This window comes from Porites lutea, chromosome 2 (assembly GCF_958299795.1).
Source record: "Porites lutea chromosome 2, jaPorLute2.1, whole genome shotgun sequence".
In the NCBI taxonomy this organism is placed as follows: domain Eukaryota; kingdom Metazoa; phylum Cnidaria; class Anthozoa; order Scleractinia; family Poritidae; genus Porites; species Porites lutea.
In genome coordinates this window covers 30,445,878-30,462,225 of record NC_133202.1, presented here as the reverse complement: position 1 = coordinate 30,462,225, position 16,348 = coordinate 30,445,878, and the positions used below count along the sequence as shown (strand labels likewise).

The window sequence follows — 16,348 nt, the reverse complement described above, 5'->3', positions numbered from 1 at the left end:
AACCCGAGAATTCCACGATTCATTATCAATGTGGAATATTTTCGCTCTTTTCTGGGCAGCAAGGATGGCCCAGTGGTGAGATCACTCGTCTCCCAACAATGTGGCCCGGGTTCAAATCCCGGCGTCAACGCCACATGTGGGCTGAGTTTGTTGTTGGTTCTCTCCTTTGCTGCGAGAGGTTTTTCTCCGGTTACTCCGGCTTTCCCCTCCCCTCAAAAACCAATAACTCCTAATTCCAATTCGATCTGGAACACACAAATTCAGCGAGTTCTTAAGAACTCCTAAGTGCTCCGTGGGTAAACAAAATTACAAATTTCAAAATATGGATCGTATCCTTGGAGTTTCTGGGTCTTCGAGGGACGAAAGTATCATGACATCAGTATTTTAGGACCCGTAGGCAATCTCCTAGTTAAGTTGTTGCAATGATCCAACGAATGATACTATGTAAGTTTCTTTTCTTTTTTAATAGAAAAAATGAATTTCTCGTCTGTTTTGTTTTCTGGTGTCGCTATTCTGGTTTGCATGAACAGTTTCGTCACAATGGAACGCGTAGCAACCTGTGACATAAACGAACATTGGACTGCTACCATGAGCGCTATGAAGAGATGTAACAGCAACATAAAAAACTACTACAATGAACACGAAGACCAGCCCTTAAGATACCGCTATTGCAAAGGAATGAAGGTAAACTGCAAAGCAAGACAATCTCCCGCGCTGAATTATGTAGAAAAAATCAAGAGATTCATAACTAAACTGATCGTCACCTTGAAGGATACTTTCCCACACATTTAGAAACACGTTCAGCACCCTGATCTTTCACCTCTTACAAAATCTCTAAGCCGCCAGCAACATTTGCAGTGTGCAGTGTAAAAGGCATGTAGTTTGGAATGGGTAGGACAAATCATTGATTGTGATGTTACATAATAAAAAAGTCAAATTGCGCATTTTCCGAGCCTGAAATCCAAAAAATCGACAAGTTTCAGCGCAAATGTGTTCTGTAACGCCACTGACCCTTTTAAATAGTGTGCTGGCGAGTATTAGCGAGCCAGCAATTATCGTGCCAAACTTTGTAGGGGCAATATCGTTTTTCAAGCTCTAAGAGAGGGGAGGAAAGAAGAAAAGACGGGACGAGCATGGTCTCTCCCGCAAGTCCTGTCCTGTTTACTGAGGGTATGAAACAGACTGCAAAGACAACGGAAATCAGTTTTTTTTTTCAAAATTGTAAACTAGGACCTAGAATTGGACAACGGTTTTAGGGTTTTCAGTTTGTCTCATTATCACTTATATTAGCACTGAGCGACTGAACGTAAAAGCATTGGCGCTGAATGTTGAAACCTAACTAGCACCATCCTCCCTTTCTATACCTTCGCACTGTTGCTTCTTGAAGTGGGTAAAAGCCAACTAACTGGTCTATTACGTTTTGTTAACTCATCAGTAGCCGAGTTAAGTCTCTTTCAAATATATTCACTTATGAAGGTTTTGATGAAATGCGCCGAAGATGTCACCGCGAGGTTTGAGGATACATTCAACTGTACCAGTGAAGTGCTTCAAAAGTGGGTCTTTGTCTCGCTGCAGTATATCCTGATAAGTAAAAAGGAGCATATCTGTAATTATAACACCACTTTGTTGAGACGACTGGTGGCCAGGTTAGGTAAGTTTCTGTCGTGACGATATTGTACTTTGTACGACCTTCTTGAAGACTCGCATTAGCCAGTTTTTGAGGTCAGCGGTGTTGTGTATTGCACTATGGTGGACGATCTAGCTATTCAAAGGAGGGTAGAAAAAAATGTAAAGAGGCACACGCGCCAAAGGCCCAAACGGCCGGAGCTTATCGCGGTTTCCTTAGCATAATGCATGCCTAGAAACATTGCTACTCCCCCCTGGACGGGATGCTAGTCCATCGCAGGGTTACTCCCAGCAGTATGTCGCTGGTACCCATTTTTAGTAAAATCCAACTAGTGCTCTTTTTTCAATGCTGCGTTCTGATTGGTTGAGCTACTACTAAGCTATTACCACTAGTAGGGAAAAGCGCGGGCTTTTTGGTGGCATAAAAGGATTAAAGTCTAGCTTTAACTAGCTAAAAGTTTTTTATTCTCGACAATTTTGACCAACTAGTTGGATTTTACTAAAACAACTATTCTCTCGCCCTCATAGCCTCTGAGTCAATAGCCCATGAGGCCTTCGGCTTGGGTGAAGAGAGAGAAAGTGGAATGAACTTCTTAGTCGAAGGAAAGAGGGTCAAACTTCCCACTCAAAATAATGCCATAATGCAATACCTACCCACCTTTTTCCAGGTCTTCTCCCACGACGTTTAACACCATGTTTACAATGACGTCATTTGACTTCATCAATCAGAATTCGTTGCGTTTTCATTTTCCTATTGAAACAGGCCATTTCTGAGTTACCTCAAGCCTCCTTTTCAAAGTGAGGCTAAGTGCGAAGACACTAATACGAAAATGATTTTTTATTCTCACGCAAATAAAACTCATTTTCACAAGAAAGGTTTGGCACTTGACCTCTTTTTGAAAGTGAGAGTTTTAGGAACTCGGAAGTGGCCTATTTAGTATTCCTGACGTTATTTCGCAACTGTCTTCTGGGAAGATCTTCTGATTGGTTGAAGTAAATTTAGAAAATAGAAAATGAGCAGATAAAAACAGGTCAGAATAATTCTTATGGATGAAAAAATTGCGTGAAACACTATTAAATTTATGTGTAGAAATAATTAACAGTAAACAACAAGTAAAGGGGAAACTTGGTCACGTGGTACGAATTCGCTTTACCGTTTGACGTAAACGTGTGCGGTTTCAGAATACAATGGACCTTATTTTGCATGAGAAAAGAAACCACCCAAGGATTATGGTTGGTGTAGCCAAACGACGTCATTGCGCAACTGCAACTGTCTTCTGAGTAGATATTCTGATTGGTGGAAGCAAATTTTTCAGTACAACAATGAAGTCTGCAAAACTGTTTGGCTAACAACTTTTCAAAAACCCCATTTGAAATCTGTTTCAATCTTCTTGAAGTATCCGCTCCTTTTTTTGTATTTGCTGTGTTATTTATACCTTCTTTTCATGTTTGGAGCAGTTTCTTTTATAATTTGCCTGGTTCAACGGCGGTTCTTGCGGTTTGAATTTCGATAACTTTCGTGACACAGCTTCTTTAATCTCTTGGTAGGTTTTGATAATGACGACAGATATAAGAACTTGAGCATTGCCAGGGTTGTCATACCAGGTAAATTAAGAAGTTGTGGATGGTTATTCCCTTTCAGCAGAGGTCTCTCATGGGAAGAGAAAAATGATAGGAAAGAGAGAGACCTCTGCCAGCCTCCGACGCGTTCTTTCATGTAGCCACTGACTACATTTGTGGTCGAGACTTGCTGGTTTTTAAAACCGGTTCAATCTCCTTCCCAGAGTCTGGGAACGAGATTGATACCACCCCGTTTCCCCGTTTTTAAGCCCGTTTCATTTAAGGTGGAATGTGCGTGCCCTTTTGAGACCGCACGCTGGAAATTTCTGAGCCCACAGTTGTTATGGCGCAGACCGGTTCTGTAAGTTGTGTCGCACGTGACTAAAACGTTACTGGTTGGTAAAGAAACACCAGTGCATGCGTGATAGAAAACGCATCGGAGGCCGGCAGAAGTCTCTCTCTCTTTCCTTTCTTTCCGTGGGAGACCTCTGCTAGCGGGGAAGAATGGTTATCTCGAAAAAAGGTATTCGAAGATGGCGTTCCTTCCCCACAGCACGTGACGAAGTCCTTAGCGAGCTTGCGTGGGAGGCTAATTTCGAAGAGGTTCATTAGAGGAAAATTCTTTTCTTTTGAGATATTCCCCTAAGCCTTATTCAAAATTGTTAACCCTTTAAACAAAAAAACTGGAAAATATGCTTTTTCAATCAGTTATACAGGCGGCGCAGAAGAAAAAAAATCTGTGTACTCCCAACAGGAGTCGAACCTATGATCTTCTTGTAAAGTTATAACGAAAGAATTTGATCACGTGATGTGAGAAAGAACCGCCACAGAGTATATCCAAATAAGCTAAACAGACTAAAAACATTAGAAAAATTGCATCGCCTCCAATCACAGTCCGGCCTTATTTTCTGAAACTTCCCAAAAGGACAGGCGTACTCAAAACTTCATGGGATTGGTTGGGAAAACAAAGATAACAATGGAACTTAGCACCAAACCAAAAGAGCTGTGTCATATAGGGGTCCAATGAAATTAGAGGCGTTAAAAAGGTGCGAGGCTAATGTGACCCTGGGCGTTTTATTAACAGCAGGCTTGGACAAAGACGCCACTTTGTGCCGCCGTTGCTTTGTTTCATGAGCTTACTATGACCCACCCAGGTGAAAATAGAGGTAGGGGTAGACCCTGTTCCGACTTTTTCCAAACAATGGTGTGGTCCCTTCGAATTAACTATGGTGAGTTTGAGCTTCACGTATACGACAAACGGCAAACGTCAGATTCAAGTTGAGAATTTCTTAAAATAGAAAATGAGCAGATAAAAACAGCTCAGAATAATTTTTATGGATGAAAAATTGCGTGAATCACTGATTATGTGTAGAAATGATTAACAGCAAACGACAAGCATAAAGGGGAAACTTGGTCACGTGGTACGAATTCGCTTTACCGTTTGGCGTTAACGTGATGTTTAACCTCTCTTATAACAAAACGAACTATTCGAAGATGACAGAGACGAGGCCAACCACGTGACGTTACCGTCGAAAGACGCGATCATCTGAACAAGACCGAACATCATAAACACAGTACAGCGGCCTGCATGATCTTACCAGTAGTCCGGCCAATCTCGTTCCGAAAGGCTGCGATCCTTTGGTAAGCACCAAAGATTACTAACGTCGTCCGTTGCCCGTTCCACTAGATAAGGGTAAGGGTTCTGGGGATGAGATTGTAGTTCACATGGGGTTTGAATTGGCTACTGCACATGCGTTTCTCACTTGGTTTGCAACTGTTTGCAGTAGACATGTGAACCAGCCTGACCAATCATCATGATCAGTAACCATTATTATTTTACATTGTCATGGGCATGATCTTACCATTAGTACAGGGGTAGGTAGTTCGGCTGGGGTTTGAATTGGCTATTGCACATGCGTACCTCGCTTGGGTGGCTACTGTTTGCAGTAGACGTGTGAACCAGCCTGACCAATCATCATGACCAGTAACGATCATAATTTTTCATTGTAGGTAACCTTTTGTCATGCGCTAAGGCGATTCACCAGAAATGTGCTCTGAAACTGGTCTCGACTTCGGAGAACCTTTGCAAAGGCGTTGAAGACTTTGTCGAATGCTACCACAATGCCGTAGTGTCTTTTCCGCCGCCAGATATCGTTGCCTGCAACTTCCCACCCGGGCTAGCTGTTCCAGAAATAAGCAAGAAGTTCGAAGACCTTATTCACAATTTCAGCAATGAGCTCATTAATGGCTACGAAATGAATGCAGGGGAAATGTGCAACGTGGATGAAAGTGAAATTGAACATAGTTATGAGCATTAGGTAAAAGAACCCTACCACACACATTTTTTTCTCACCAACGAAATAGTGCTTATTCCATTGAAATTTCTTTTTACTTTATCTCAAGGGGGGGGGGGGGGGGGTAAATAACTTTGAACAAATTTTGTTGCTATGCTGTTGAAAGAAAGAAAGATTAGGTGGTACTGTGTCATTCGGCCACGAGCAATTTTTAATAAGCGTTGCCTTTACACTAATAAATATATGGGCAAAAACTTACAAAGCGCCACGGCACTTTTTTTTTTTTAGTAAAACCATTGTACATGTTTTATTCACCACTAAATAGTTAATGTAAAGTCGTCAATATATAGCTAGCATAACTGCTGAATTGAGCAGAAGAATAAAACTTTTCTGTTTCTACGATCAATATCACATGCTTACTACCCTTTTTGGTTGCGACCTGTGCCTTGCGAGACATCAAAATGACACTGACAGGACTTCAACAGTGTAGGGTTGCAGTTGTATATAGTCTCCCACGATGCCGTTTTTGTCTCGTCACGCTTCTCAGGAGGAGCTTTGCGTGACGAGACAAAATGACTGCGTGAGACAGCTACCATTTGTCTTAGGAAAGGAGAACGTCTGTGCTGAGATAACGAAAATCTTTATGAAAACATGGATTTAATAATCTTTTATCAAGCAAAATGCTGATGTCTTCCTTAAGAAATTTCACAGAGAGAGACACAGACACAATCGAAGAGTCTGTCATTATTATTAAGTCATAGCTTCAACCTGTCATTAAAGATAAAATCGCCCAAAAGAGTTTCGTCAATGCTCTAAAAGTAGGTTAAAATGTGAAAAAATTCAAACCTTTTCAAACATTCCCAATAAAATATACAGATATTTTAAAAAATTCTTTGAATTAAAATATTCACAAGCTCCTTTGGCACTGTTTAAAAAGACCATTAAAACGCACCCTGTTCCCGCACTCTCACTCTGGTCCCGAGCTAGTTGTGGTTTCCTCCCAAACTATGTGCTTTTGCTCACGCTTCGCGCGCAAGTTACACTTTCCCCCGCGCTTTTAACCAGTCCCATATTTTACTTAAAAATGTAGTTGGTCAGTGGCAGTGTGTTTGGGGAAACAACTCTGAAGAGTTTTGTCTAACTCAACAACACTCAAAACAGAATGACTTGTCACACGATCCAAGCCCTTTGCAAGGAGATGACGGACCTTCTAGGTTGGAATCACAAGATCTCGCTACAGCTCGTCTGATTGGCGACAAAAGTTTCATGTCTTTGGAGGAGAATCCTTCAACTCGTAACCTCTTAAACTCCTTTCCTTTTATTGGTGTAGATTCTTTTTCCTGGCAGTGTAGAGACTGTGAACTAAAATGTGGTGTCGGCCCTTGTTGGAGACAAATTGACACAGATGAGCCCCTTTTCGGTTGTTTCCTAGGCAACACGTCCGGAGTATCCAAGGCAACGCTCTCTCTTGCTGTTCTCTTACGCGCGGAAGACCTACCCGAGAATGAACTAATACACTGCAGATCACCTGACAGTGCAATACTATTTTTCACTCTCCCTCTAGGATTAGAACTACACAATGTTACACTTCCTTGTTCTTTTTCCTTTGTTTCCAGATCTTTCCTGTAAGCTGAAGTGAAAGGTTGCATCCCTAACGAACGATCATTAGTAGACATGAACTCATCAAAAGCCCTGCTTATCTCCCGTTTGTGGTGTTTCCCACTGTCAACAGCTTTACTCAGACTGTTTCTTTTGTCATCGTTGTCTCTACCATCACCTATCATCTCCAACAAGGGCACAGATTTCTCGCCCGGCTTTTCAATTCTTCCACCCACGCCGGGTTTGCATAGATCCCAACGAGCCCGACCGTTCCTCATTCCGGTTGGACTAGAATCGCATTTCTTTGTCAGAGGCTTTGCCTTACGAAACGTTCCCTGGGAACTTGAACTGAAAATGTTTCCATCCTTTAACGCCGAAAGCGTATGCCCTTGCTTGCTCTTGAACGCAGCATCTGCCTTAGCTTCCACTTTCCCTTCGCATTCTCTTAATTTATCCATTACTGCTCCATTACTTTCTTGAAAGATGACTGAATTTTGTTGATTGGAACTAAAATTACACTTTGGAATTAAATTATTGTGTATCGCGGAGCGAGTGATTTCTGCCTTCGGTCTACAATTCAACAACTGCTCTGACGAATCATGTTGAGATACCGTTTCTGGTGCAGAACCTCTCCAGCTTTGTTTTGTCGCGGGTGAATAGTTAAGAGGAAAAATATTTCTATCTTTAAGAAACGTACCCCTCCAGACTTGGCTCTTCCTTTTAGGACTTGATTTCTGCTTCAAACACTCCCTTTTCTTTTCCTCCGTAATTTTTAAATCACGTGAAATTGCATCTCCGCTTGCTTTTAATAACTGTGATGATCTTCGACGCAGAGTCTTAGAAGACCTTGATGGTTGTTCAGGTGATACAGGGCTTTGAAGCAAAAGAGCATTGCGATGACCGGATAAGGTAGCCCGTTCTCTGGTACAGGGGGACTTGATCGGCGAATCCATCTGACACCCATCTATATTTGAGCCTTGTTCGACACGAATCAGTGATCCAGGCATCTTACAGAGGCTGATACTTCTTCTTTTCGTGGGTGATGAATTCATTTCTGCATAGTCAATGTTGTTTCTTTTAAGCTTAAGAGCCTTCGAACGGGAACAGGTCTTGCCCGAACAAGAAGCGTGGCTTATATTCATCGACAGACGCGTAATAAAGGCCTTGATGTTCAAATAATCTTCGCTAGATGAAGACGTCTTCTCCAAAGATGACGCAACGTCTACCGATTTTGTATTTGAAGAAATAAAAGGTTGCACAACAGACACAGGCTTCTTATAACCACTGGACAGCTCTTCGTCTCTCTGAGGTTTATGCCGTGTAGAACCGCCAATGATGTATGTTGCATCACAGACGCGTTCATCGTAATTCTGGTGTTTGTCCTGACAGCCGTTAGCGCCTTTCAGTGAGTCTTGGACAAGTTTGCTGGGGCTGCTACCGGCTCTATTTCGAAATTTCTCTGCTAATTCACCATTATCCAAAACAAGGGTCTCATTATCAAAATCTTGGACTTTCGGGTCGTCAATGCAGTGGCTGCGTTCAGACAGGATGTAAGTGTCGCTTCTTATGGGGGCTGAGTCAGGCTCCTCTTCTTCACTCCCAGAAGAGCACCCATCTGGAAAGTCCTCCATGTAACTAGGTCCACTAGTACCAGACTCCCAACCATCGTCATCTTCATCAGTAGCAATAATGACGTCATCCTCTGTTCCATCATTATCACTGTCTGTAATGCTTTCTAAAGAAAGAAAATAGCAATTATAACAATACTTTTAATTAATAACGAGAATTAAGGAAAGCAGGTTTTTTGACTGGTCATGTACACATTTCCTATTGATTATTAGTGCACGTTGACAAAAGCTACTTCAGTCAATGCATACGGTTCAATATATATCCAGATATAACTTGCTTTATGATGCAGTTTATCACGTTCTATGAAGAAAATAATACAAGAACGAGAGCAGAAATCATTAACGACCATTTCAACAGAAGGTTCTACAGTTGATTTATGGTCAAGTCGCCTGAAGTTATGTCATTCAAAATTTTTAGTTAAGTCACCTGAAATGCTGAGTTATGTAACATTTCAGGTGACTTAACTAAAAATTCAGGGCAATATTACTCTGGTTTCGGGAAATATAACTTCAGGTGAGAGGACTTTTGGGCGACTTAACCACTTACCCTACAGTCTAACTTGAGAAGAAAATGGCAAATAGCATGACGAGAATTTTTCAACTACAAATCTCCAAAGAGTATGAATTGCATTTTCTATCCGGGGCACCCAACGAGAATATAGTTCAAAACCACTTAAACATGCAATGTTGATCATATTTTAGTATTTAAATGGTAGATATAGATATATTTTTGTCCCCTAAAAACTTTTCATCTGTTCGGATTTCCTAGCTGAAAGTCTAGTGATCCGAAAATTATAGGAATCAAAACTTACCTTTTTGAAAATTTTAGCCAGAAAAAAGGCTCCCAACAATTCTAGGTGACCTTTTTAGGGTAAAAATCTATTAAAAATAGGCAATTATACCATTTTTTAGATGTTCAAAAATCCTAGGAGAGGCAGGCAAGCAACAAATTTTACAACAAATGTTCCGAAAATTCTAGATCTCAAATCGTCTTCCGAACAGATATTTTCCAAAAATTGACGCTGGGTGCCCGTGTTGTATGTCCAAGCTGAGCACACTCGTCCTTCCTCTCGCAGTAAGCCAACATTCACATTTCTCTCCTGTGAATATGCTGCCTATGAAAGAACTAACCGTTCATAAAAAATGCAAACATTCTTAGGTGGTTCATAACTCGAACCAAAATAGATTTCCCCTGGATTTCCTTCATACATTTACTGTAATTTTACCATTGGTAAATCGCACCCTAATAACTCAAACCTCCAGCTAACTCAAAGCAATTTTTGTTTCCTCTCAGCTCATTTCTATATAATTTTACCCTGGATATTAATCCATGTTTTAACTGCGTGACAAGTCGGGGAAAAATGCTATTTACTGCATTATGAAACATTGAATTTCCCATCGACATGTCGTACACCCAAGGCATATAGTTTGTTTGTGGAGGCTGATGCTGTTTGCTAAAAATCTAACATGAAACAGTAACACATCTATGGCTATGTTTTGGTAAGTTATGTTCTGCAGTTTTATAATCTAGAAGCATCGTTCCATTTTCACTTGACATTTCTTAACATGCGCTTAAAATGTTCACTGTACAGTAAATTTTTTTTGCTTACTTTCGGCTATTTGCTTTGAGTTCTCAATAACTTGAACTTTTTTCAATTTCCCTAAAAGGTTCGAGTTATCCGGAGTCAACTGTACTTGTAATCTATGTGACAATGTCAACTAAAATGATTCTAAACACATAGCAAACCAGTATGGGATATTAAGTTACGATACCTTCATCACAAATTTCACTGAGGTAAATCGCATCAGTGTCTTCATCTTGAGACTGTGTGTACTAAGATTTGAAAACATTTAACAAAACATTAAACCTGAGCTGCAGCAAATGCACATCAACACAACAAATGCAAAATATACCATTACTATTTCAATATTTTAGCCTGTTTAGTTGATGGGATTGTCATTGCATGCATTGACAGAAGAGTAACGACTTTGGCGCTCACTTCCAGTAGCTCTGCCACAAGAATGGCAGCTTTGCCACCCAAACTCTCACGTGTGCAGACTCTCACACCAATGGACAAACAGGCTCCAGCAAGCCTTTAAGACACAGTAATCAGGGGTACCCAACTTCAATATAGTTCAAAACCACTTAAACATTGCATTGTTAAATGTATTTTAGTATTTAGATGGTAGATATGGGCATATTTTTATCCCCTAAAAATTTTTCATCTGTTCAGATTTCCTAGCTGAAAGTCTAGTGATCTGAAAATTCATAGGGATCAAAACTTACCTTTTCAAAAATTTCAGCCAGAAAAAAGGCTCCCAAAAATTCTAGGTGACCTTTTTAGGGTAAAAATCTGTTAAAAATGGGCAATTATACCATTTTTTAGATGTTCGAAAATCCTGGGAGAGGCAGGCAAGCAAGAAATTTTACAACAAATGTTCCGAAAATTCTAGATCTCAAATCGTCTTCGGAACAGATATTTTCCAAAAATTAATGTTTGGTGCCCCTGTCTTAAAATGGTCCGACATGAGAAGCTGCGGAGCAATTTAAAAACTGGCATCATTAGTTTTACCTTAATTTTCCGAAAATTGACAATGGGTGCCCCTGTGTAATGATCAAGATTAATTTTCTCCTCACAATATCCACACATTGTCAAAAGATATGGTTATGAGAATTAAAGATCACCAAACAAAAATGCTTTGATCCTTCATCACATTCTCTCAAACTGAGAAATGTATGAAGATTAGGTAAATTACATTACACCCTTCCCTCGTAACGTGAGTTTCCATATCGTGTCATGAGAATTGTACCCAAAGGAAAACTACCATAACGGAGTGATCGATATTGCAATCTACATATAAATTGAAAAACACTCATTTAAAATTTGTGAAATTAAATTACCTTGGAATATATGGCCTCTAAATCAACTTGGAAAGCGGCGGAAAAATAAACTCCTGCTCCGAATGCCGCCATATTGATTCACGGATTGAGCTGCATTGTGGGTTACAGGCTGGGCTACCAAGTATAAACATGGCGGACGTGAAGACGTTTTTCACTATCAGAGTGACATGCTTTTTTGCTTTGATTTTGAGGATTTTCCTTATCGCTTACGGCGAATGGCAAGACAAGAACATGGTGGTGAAGTATACGGACATCGATTACCATGTCTTCACGGACGCTGCACGCCACATGGTGGAAGGCAACTCGCCATATTTGCGACCGACATATCGCTACACTCCTCTACTTTCTCTTATCCTAACTCCAAATATTACTCTACACATGTCTTTTGGGAAAGCTCTATTTGTACTATTCGATGTGCTAGCTGGATATTTATTATATAAGATTCTTTGTGTAAGAGGCTGTGCTGATCGCCGGGCTGTTTTTGCGTCATGGTTATGGCTCTTCAACCCACTTCCTTTAACTGTATCGTCCCGTGGCAATGCGGAATCCTTAATGGCCGTGTTGGTTCTTGCGACTATCTACTTTGTCCTTGTCAAAAACATTTCAATGGCTGCGATACTTTTTGCACTTTCTGTGCATTTTAAAATCTATCCTATTATTTATAGCTTACCGCTAGTTCTACTTGTTGGCGATAGTGTTTATAGCTGCAAAAAATCTGAAGTGCATAAACTGAAAAATGAACGAAATTCACAGGGATATGTTCGTCAAGCGCTTATGTTTATATTTCATCCTCACAGAGTTAAGTTTGCAGTTGTTTCTGCAATAACCTTTTTAGGATTAACTGGACTACTGTATAAAAGGTAAGGCTCCTGGTAATCTTAACCTTTTAAGCCCTTTAGGGTGCTGGATATAATAGAGAGCTAAAGTAAAGACGTTTTTGAGTGATACTTGTCAACCAAAGTGGACCTTTTGCATCTGGTGTAGTAGTGTTGCCCCAGTTTTTTAGGCAAATATTGTCTCTATAAGAGTAGATACAAATTTGGGCTTAACTGCAGAATGCCCAGCCATTTCAAAGCTATACCCCTGTAACAGTGGCTACATGGCTATGCGGCTACAGGACTACTTAAAATACCCAGCCACTTCAAAGCTATTACCCCTCGTGTAGCTAAATAACGGTGTGCCCCAGAGGTTTGGGTTACGGTTAGGGTCAGGATTAGTGTTAGGGTTAGGGTTGGCAGAACTTAACGTCTGTTCCCATCTGCAGAACACCCACAAAAGGACAAACCTGACTGGCTAATGATTAGCCACTTAGCCGCATAGCCACTGTTATAGGGGTATAGCTTCAAAATGGCCAGGTGTTCTGCAGTTACTCCCAAATTTGATACTGTAAAGGCATGTTAAAATGGAATTCAAAACTAGTTGAGGGTTGGATCACCTACATCAAGGGTTATAATTCCTTCTCTACCCATTCTTCCTCAGTTATAAAATCAAAGATGGTGGCCATGGTGTTGCAAACATAAACAAGCAACTTATGCGCCGATCGATTTAAAACTTCAACATCCCCAGAGTCGATCCCCCTGGGATTTGAACTTTTTAAAATAGGCCCATTCAAATTCCCATCACAGTACATTAGCCCAATGTAGTTGTCAAATGGCCCTCCCTAAGAAGAAATGTTTTGCAATTTTCCAGTCTTCACATAATGTTGATTGGTAACTGAACTACAAAAATTAAACACTCGATCTTGTTTTTCATGATTATACCTTTAAAAATGCACACCTGTAGCGTTTGAAGTCCTTACCAAATAAACTGTTCGTTTACCTTTATAATCCTGCATCTCGCCTTTGAGGAAGATCGCATCTATTGAACCACATTGTTAGACCCACATCATCCAAAGGTGTTAACTTGAAACTTCTGGTTCAAATTCCCCACCCCACCAGGTTATGGTCAAATTCCCCACTCACAATTGATGGTCAAATTCCCAGGGTTTGCCAGGGGGGATGTTGAAGTTTCAAATAGGTTCACCCAGAAAAAACATCTGCATTGCAGGCTAACTTTTGAGTGTCTCAGCATTATTTTTTTTCTACAGGTATGGTTTTGAGTTTCTTGAGCACACATACCTATATCATATCACCAGAAAGGATGTTAAGCATAACTTTTCAGTGTATTTCTACATGATGTACCTGGTTGAAGGTTCTAGATGGTCAATTGTCCTCGGTCTGGCTTCCTTCATTCCCCAGCTTGTTCTGACAGTTGTGTTTGGTATTGTGTATTATCATGACATTTCTTTCTGCTGCTTTGTGCAAACATTTGCATTTGTTACCTTCAACAAAGTTTGCACATCACAGGTAAAATAGTGAGAGGCAAATATCAAACATGAGAAGCTGAGAAGAGATTTCTCAAAAGTTTTGCAAACCCTTAAATTCTTCTGGGGTTTGCATAACTGTTTTGAATTTCTTCAACACCCTCTCATGTTTATAATAATAATAATAATTATTATTATTACTATCATTTTTCAGTCTCATTTCTGTAACCTTGCTGTATACCTTATTACATGCAAATTGAACACTATTTTGCATTTCTAATGTTAGCTGTTGCACTCATATTGAATTTCCTAGTACAATAATAATTATTATTGTACTAGAAATGCAACTTACGGGTAGTTGCAACTTAGCCAACACCGGCCACCCAAGCAAAGTTATTCTTTTTCTTTGCAGTATTTCCTGTGGTACCTGTGTCTTTTGCCGCTTGTTGTGGATTCAGTAAGCATGACATTACGCAGAGCATTACTTCTCACTGTGACATGGTTTGTTAGCCAGGTAGGTGAAACGATGTTCAGCTTTATCTAGAATTTTCTCACGTACTGTATGATGTCACAAAAGCACAGCTGGCTCTATCAAATGCTTATATCTAAAGACAGAATAACCTGTACATTTTGTTTGTTGCATAGGCAATAAAGAAAGTAATTATTTGCTGGGAGATACCTGCATACAGACTAAATAGAGAGTTCTGGGGTAGGTGTTTGTAAAAGCCATTAGAGCCCCAGATTAAGAGAGAAGTACTCAAAATCAGATACAGATTCAAAAAGATTCAAGATACAGTTGAATCTTTTCTTTCCACCACCTCCTCCCCCTACCCCCACCTCATTATGTCCATTATAAACAATTCTCTTGATCTTAGAGACACTTAACTTCATACAAACCCTATCAGTATACATTGGAACCTCTATAGACCTTGTCAGGGTTTTTGATGCCATCTTGACGAGTAGGCAAATGTGTGAGAAATTACAGTGTTTGTATGAGAATCTAATGTCGAACAATTTCTGTAAAATGCCTGTTCTGAAAAAACTATGACTTGTAAACTAAAGCTACGAAACAAAGGATTGTACTAAAAAATTTGGGGGGCGTACCTGTGCTTAAATCTCTCCAGAGGCTTTCTTTAGATTTTCCATATATATGTCTGTAATTTTTCCTGGGACTTTCTTACAGACAAATGTATAGAAAATCTAAAAAAGTGGTTCTAGGTCTTTTAGAGCACGTAACCGCCCCATTTTTTTCAGTAGAATCCTTAGGAATGAAGCTTTAGTTTACAATTGATATTTTTTTCAGAACAGCCATTCTGCAGAAATTATTCAACATTAGATTCTCATACAAACACTGTAATTTTCAACGTGTTTGCCTACTCGTCAAGATGGCGTCGAAAACCATGACAAGGTCTTTTTCAAGGTACACACTTGGAACCAATCAATGGTTTGTCTTGTCTCTACATAACTTACCCTAATAAACTGTTCTTTTCTTCTTGACTATGTTAGGGCCTCTGGCTGATTGCTGCATACTACTTGGAGTTTGAAGGAATGAATACATTTGTGTTTGTTTGGGCTGCAAGTATAGTGTTTTTCGTCATCAATGTTGTGATTTTAAATCAGATTATTCAACATTATAAAATGAACAGAGCAGTAAAGAAAGCAGTGTAAACAGTTCATTTGTCAATTTGTGGTGAGAATTTGATGAACAAGAATACTTGAAAACTTACCAATGAAAGCTTGTTGTGTTGTTGCCTTCTGAGCTGTGCATATTTGATGTTAAACCAACTAGGGAGGGAAATTCATGAACTGATTTACATTTCTCTTTTTTAAGTACACAGGGGCGGATCCAGGACTTTTTTTAGGAGGGGGTGCACTCGTCTCTTGCTCTACTTCAACACCAATAAACCACATAGTTTTTTTTTTTTGCAGAATACCAGTTGTATTAGAAAATTGCAGGTCATCTCAGGGGGGGGGGGGGGGGGTGCGCACCCCCTGCACCCTCCCCCTAGATCCACCCCTGGTACAGATTTTGTTCTTCTTTTGCGTAATCTTTTTTGTTTCTTTCTCTCTTTTCTTTTTCTTTCGGTTTTTGAAATTTTTGTTTGTAAAAACACTTTGTTAGTGATCCTTACACCCATCAAAAGAAAGATCTTTTTTTAAGTTTTTCAAGTGGGGTGGGAAGAAGGGGTTGGCTTTTGCGTAGAATATTTCCTTGTTGGTGTATTCTTGATGGAAACCAAAAAATGGCTCCTGTAACCCTAACTGCATTCCAATTTCGCACTAACCCTCGGTTAATTTAACCCATCTTTGGACAACCCGGGCCGGATTTGAATTATATCTAGGGGATTTTAGAAGTTACAGGATATAATATAAAAAGTGTTGCACTACGCCTGTCTGTCAATCGAATTTTCGGCGGCCTTCCTGCGCCTGCGCTCTT

At 40.0% G+C, this 16,348-nt stretch overlaps 2 protein-coding genes across 2 annotated transcripts; one reads left to right on the top strand and one right to left on the bottom strand.

The window, feature by feature from the left end:
- Positions 1–6,209: 6,209 nt before the first annotated feature.
- On the bottom strand, positions 6,210–11,789 carry LOC140926031 (uncharacterized). Its single transcript, XM_073375842.1, has 3 exons — positions 11,610–11,789; positions 10,481–10,541; positions 6,210–8,814 (listed from the first exon to the last, which is right to left on the bottom strand). The coding sequence occupies exons 1-3, from the start codon at positions 11,679–11,681 to the stop codon at positions 6,623–6,625; spliced, it is 2,325 nt and encodes a 774-aa protein (XP_073231943.1). The 5' UTR covers positions 11,682–11,789; the 3' UTR covers positions 6,210–6,622.
- On the top strand, positions 11,701–15,640 carry LOC140928281 (GPI mannosyltransferase 1-like). The gene is made up of 4 exons (XM_073378020.1): positions 11,701–12,469; positions 13,696–13,954; positions 14,324–14,425; positions 15,418–15,640. Exons 1-4 carry the CDS (start codon positions 11,739–11,741, stop codon positions 15,577–15,579), a joined length of 1,254 nt encoding a protein of 417 aa, XP_073234121.1. The 5' UTR covers positions 11,701–11,738; the 3' UTR covers positions 15,580–15,640.
- The last annotated feature ends 708 nt before the right edge of the window (positions 15,641–16,348 follow it).